The 6,000-nt window shown below is 39.5% G+C and overlaps 1 protein-coding gene across 1 annotated transcript in view; it reads right to left on the bottom strand.

The window, feature by feature from the left end:
- The window catches only part of LOC113080159 (nucleolar protein 4-like), a 37,497-nt gene extending 35,385 nt beyond the window's left edge, over nt 1-2,112 (bottom strand). Inside the window, exon 1 of the mRNA XM_026252398.1 lies at nt 1,071-2,112. Coding sequence (XP_026108183.1) covers nt 1,071-1,412 — 342 coding nt within the window. The 5' untranslated portion in view covers nt 1,413-2,112. The remainder of the gene's footprint in view (nt 1-1,070) is intronic.
- Nucleotides 2,113-6,000: the final 3,888 nt, after the last annotated feature.

Here is a 6,000-nt window from a genome sequence, read left to right on the forward strand (position 1 = left end):
TGCGTCGAACAAATTAAACATCGCTCATCCTCGGAGTAGAGAATTTTTGTCCATTCCTTGTTCATCAAACTGATTCTAAATGAGCCCTTGCTTTGGCTGTCTTTCTAATGATGGATTCTGTCATAGTCCTGGGATGTGTGGAAAAAAACGCGAGCATTGTAGAGCAGAACAGGTAGGTTACCAGAGCAACGGGTGCCAACCGTCCGCTCCTCCCTCATCCGGTACAGAACAATGCAAGAGCTTGCTTTCCCTCTCCAGAATAAAAACGTACGAGGCACGATGTTGACATAAGTGAGCATTAACACTTGCTCTGAGCACGCTGTTTTTATTCAGCTTGAATGTTGGTTAAATGACACACTGATCGGCGAGCGCGCGAGTGTCAGTGCCTGAGATGCCCACAGGAGGAGCAGACCCTCAAGTGGTCCACGAGAGCAGCTGAAGTCCCCCAAACACTCACTCCTTTAGAACATACCTATTCGTTTAGAGCTATATAGCTGTATTTTGACGTCCAACATATCGTTAGCCCCTTAGGAAAACTCTCCGTGCGCGCGCCGGTATCCCCAAAAATTGGGTACACAAGCTCACCACACACACGCGCCCCCGCCTTCAAACGTCCAGTGACACAAGGCAAAGTGAATAAAATAACGTTCTCTCAATCAATATTATCATGATTTGCTGGGATTAAAAAACGGGCCACGTTGTAATTTTCTGTGACATCCCGATCCCGTCAGCAGGACAACGTCATACCAATTCGTCAGATACCATTACTACACCGCCGTTATTGCTAAGAGGGACCGGCGTTGCTATGGCAGCCAGCTCTCAGAGTAAGACTGTTCTGCCCGGTTGGGGTGAGGGATGAATAAGCTCGGTCAACCCGAGGTGTAAGATTGAAAAGTTGCGCACAGCAATGTGGGTTGCACGTAGGTGGAATCAAACGAGCTGTCCCGAAACATATTGAGAAAGGGCTCCAGCATCAGCTGAACCATATTGAGAGTTAAAGTCCCACAATCACACACACACACACACACACAATTCACTCACAGATAGTCAACTGTAAAGAAGCACTTTACCGTAGACTTGACAGGGACGTACAGGACGGGCTTCCCCGATGACTCTTTCTTGTTGTGCTCGCCCAAGATGTTGCTGCCGACCTGAAAGCCTTTGGACTTCACCCAGAATTTGAATTTGGCGTTGATGTGGCTGTTGTCGACATAGACACCGTCCGACTCCTCGTTCTGTAGCAGGGTCTGCATGATTTTGTTGTATTTTCGGCGAGTCACGGTCTTTGTTTTACCCGAGTCTCCATAAGTCCGGAGACACCAGTCCTGAAATTCGCTGAACATCTCAGCCTCCAGCACGACGGGACTTCGGCTTCTTTTTGTTAAATCCGCGCATGGTTTCTTAGTTGCCATCCCTTCCTCTTTGTGAGCCGCAAGCCCCTTTTCGAAACGATCAAATGCAACTACAAAGCCTGATAACGACAGTAGACTCCCCCTCCTCTCCCTGTCCCGCTACGAGGATGATCGCTTTGACACCGGTGCTGGAGGTCCACCTCCACTAAACAAGGCGAAAAAAGTCGTACTAAGCGTGTCTGTTTTGGGCAGTCGCACACCTGTTTGCAGAGACGCCTCGCCTACTGTCCCAAACCGCAACGGCAAATGTCACTTGCACACATCATCCGCTGAGGAACTGAGAGAGGGGGCTGTCCTACCAAGCGGGTATCTCCCACCTGTGCGTAAACGGCTCGGGGACCAGAGCAAGTGGGAAAAACCCCGAGGGTCGATGCCGTAAATGTAAAAGACAAAAAACACACACAACCTTTCTGGCTCAAGGAAGGGGTGACAGAGCTCGGCGTGTAACAGATTTTAACGGCCCACTTTTTAAACGACCGGCGCGAGACAGCATTCTAAAACGGGATGTGGCACAATCCTGTTGATGTCATTCGCGCGCGAGACTTTTCAGCAAAAACGACTCGAATTATTTTAATAGCATTGGTTCAAACAAAAAACGCTGTGCGGTTTAAAACAGACCTCCTTCACGAGCCGCCGTCACGCGATAGGACCGTCCCACTATTTCCACCTGTTTGAATCGGACCTGCGCGTGCAATGCTGCCGCCACCACGCTACAGACCGTCCTAAATTGACATTTCTCGTTTAGAATCCTCAAAATTTCGTAGCTACTGTCAGTTTTGTGACAGAAACGTCTTCTGTGGCTTACAATGAAATAAAAAGCAGCTGTAACGAAGTAGTGTTTTCCTTTGTATCTCAAGTCTCTTTATTTTTCAGGAAGTAACGTTAGACAGTGCAGCGCGTGGATGCAGTGGTTACAAAGCGGGTAGGCAGTATCTGGTGTCGCAATAAAGAGAAAATTTCCGATACAAACAAAAGGGGAAAATGACTTTATATTTCTATAAATCAACAAAGTGAAAATATTCCTATTGCGTAGGCTACATACTGAAACAGGTTAGACTGAATGAAATAATCCGCATATACGTCATCAGCATGTTTCAGATGTTTTTTGCGCTCATGTAAAATGACAATGATTACAAAACAACAATAGCAATTGGATTTAAGTCATTATTTTTTAGCAGTATATTGATTTGGGGGAATGCTAAAGTAGGTTACCCCGTTTTAAACAGTTTCACAATAATATACAAAAGGTTAAAATAAAACCAATGTAGGCCATAACAATATTTATACAAGTAAACAAAAGCCACTAATTTATACCATTTATAATCATGCACTTTAATACATTGAATGTAGTGAAACATTACCAGAACAGAAAACATTTCACTATTCTTTACAAAAGATTTTTATTTTTTCTTTATATTTAAAAATGTGTTAACTAAACTATTTTAAAATGATTTGTTTTTCGGTTTATTAACTTACATGAAGGATTCTGGTGTTCCAGCTCTTAAGTGTTCAAGTAAATTGAACTGAGCGCTGTTGTTAAAGTAATATTGTAATTAGCTCAGCAGCACTCTGCCCACTTGTGAATAGATTTTATATTGAGAAAAAGATTATATATTGTTTATAATAACAATAAAATAAGTAGTGAAAATAGTCACTATTAATTTCCAAGCTGATAATTTTCAGAATTACTATAATATATATATATATATATATATATATATATATATATATATATATATATATATATAAATATATGTGTGTGGGTATACTTGTAAAGTTAGCTAACAGATCATTTATGGCATATCTTTATTATGCCTATGTTATTGCTATGTTGTGATATATATAGTGTGTGTTTAAAATGTCCTCTGATGTCAGGTTCTGTGTGTGTATTTGGTGTGTTAATTTTGAAAATGCTCTGTGACAGTGTGCTCGTGTTTGGTGATGTATTAGCTGTGTTGTGTTAGTCCGTTTCCGCATATGTGAGTGCTGGTATGTGAGCATCCTCTCTTTCTCTGTGTAGTGCGAGTGCTCCGGGGCTGTGTCGAGGACCATGCTGGGACTGCTGGTGATGTCGGCTGCTGTTGCTATGACAGCAGCTCAGCTCCAGCAGCTGAAGAAGCAGAACAGGCCGCCTGTATCTGCCCCATCCAGACTGCATTGCCTCACTCCAGAATCTTCTTTCAGTCCTAGAACCTGTTTTGAGTTCTAAAAGGGTTCCCTGGGCCTGGAATCACTTCAGCATTTCGGAAACCTCCCTGAGCTCTGGAATTATGTCGAAAGGTCTGGGATTCGATAGATGGAGCTGACAGGAATGTGTCCCTTTGATGTTCTCAGATTCTTAAAGTTGTATTGCACCTTGTTTAAATACTATGTTCATTTTGCCCAGCAGCTATTGGCTAGTCAGTTCCAATAAAATGTTTGACTGACAGCTCTAAATCCTCTTTGTTTGGCACAGCCCTGCAAATATGTCCCAGATGTGACTCCTTTAGTTAGAAAATATATGAACAAACCAATTACAATCACACAGGAATGCTATATTTAGATGAAATTGATTTTGGACAATGTATTTAAATCAATCACTTTTTTAATCTTAGTAAGAGTTATCTCATTATTTTGAATAATTCATTTCTCAGAAGAAATATTATTTTTAGTGTTTTAAATGGCTATGATACAGAAAATACAGTATTGTGGCGATAATAGAGAAAAATGTGCAGAGGTGTTTGAGAAAATCTTTTTTCATTGGTCTTGCAACTGTATTGCATTAACCTGTGTAAAAGGATAAACAATGTTAGAATATAGCAACGTGTGGGCACATAATACACTAATTACTTGATCTTTCCAACACCTTGAAGTGCCATAAAATATACATAATTTAAAGTTGACTAATTAGTAACTACATCAAGTCAATTATGAACAAGATAGCTAAGTTTGAGTGATTTAGTAAGACAATGGCCCTTGAAAGTAGGTATTTAATTGCTAAAAATACTTCAAGGTATATTTTTATAGTATGGGATTGTATGAATTATAATCATTAGTATAGATTAGTGGAGACATTTGACATAAATCTATAAAATTGTAAAAAGAAAAAAAAAATCGAGTCGAAGTGGCCGACAGGGTGGATAGAATGAACTTTAGTTAGCATATTAGTTTACCACAAACTGTGACTAGCTAAATATTTAGTCTGGTCCTTGAAGAGAATTTGGTATATTTATACGTACTGTACATATTTTGAAAATACAGTATTCGAATCACTTCTGGCATATGCTATGACTACAGGGTGGATATGTAAAAAGCAAGTAATCAAACTCATATGAAGAAAATTTGTCAATTGAAAAGTTACCTACTTACTAACCTCATCCCACAGTTGAAATTCCCAAACAAACAAAAGATAATTAAATAATTAAATAAATAAATAAGCCAGATTTGAGGATCACTGCCCTAATAGGTCAGGGTGGACAACCATTCAAGATACATGGACAAACTCTTCTTTTTTATTAAATAAAAATGTTGTTTTTATTACAAAATGATTTATACACTCAAATTGAGTATTCACTTATTTAACAAAATATTACTAGATTTTTTTATTTTATTATTTGACAATATTCTACTATGATTAATGAGCAGTGCATGGGACACACATAGCAAAATAACATGCATCCTCTTACACACACACACACACACACAAAAAATCTATTTAATGAATATTAAAATTTAGTCTAATATAACACACCCTTTCATAGTCATTTTTATGTTAAGTTATCATGCCAAATGAGTTATGTATACAGGACACCAAAAGGCACACATACTGACCCACATATGGTTGTTCCACAGGTAGACTTATTAAGGCCCATTTAATTTCTTGACAGGCATTATAGCATAGTTTGAGTTTAAGTTTGAAGTCAGTGTAAAACATATAATTTTTCTTTTTATTGTATTTTTATGAGACAAACAGACTAATTAGATTAAATCATTCAGATGTATTGAATATGGGCAGTTATTTTTCCACTTGAAATTAAATTTTGTTATTTCTTTTAAAATAAGCCATAATTAAGCTTACAGAACTGTAACCACACTGGTGTACACCTCTGTACAAACTCTCGCTGTAATATGCTATTCAGGTGTGCATTTCTCTTAGTTTCATCATTTTGACTGAACTCTGGACGGAGATGTGCATATTCCAGGTCCGGCCTGTGATTGGTCTGTTTGAGGCCTGAGCATTCTTTTGGAGTTAGCAGATAAGCTCACATGACTAATAGCTGACAGGCACGGAGGTTAAAAGCAGAGCTTACCCTAACATTTCTACATTCATCATGCCTTCTGGCTATGATTACACGTACTGGCACTGGAGTGAACACTCTTATTTTTGTCCTTTTGCATGTGTTTCTATGAGTTTATGTTCCCGTGTCATTCCCTTTCTATGTTTCTCTCTTCGTTTTGGCCACACGCACAGTGTGCATCATCAGCCTATGGCTTCAGCATGCCAGGTCTCTTTTACAGCAACAAAGGGTGTATCTCACTCCCATTGAGAGTGTGTGTGTGCAGAAGTGAATGGAGAGAAGGGATTACGGTGCCAGTGCAGAGGAGGCAG

This window comes from Carassius auratus, unplaced genomic scaffold, assembly GCF_003368295.1.
Source record: "Carassius auratus strain Wakin unplaced genomic scaffold, ASM336829v1 scaf_tig00030296, whole genome shotgun sequence".
Classification (NCBI taxonomy): domain Eukaryota; kingdom Metazoa; phylum Chordata; class Actinopteri; order Cypriniformes; family Cyprinidae; genus Carassius; species Carassius auratus.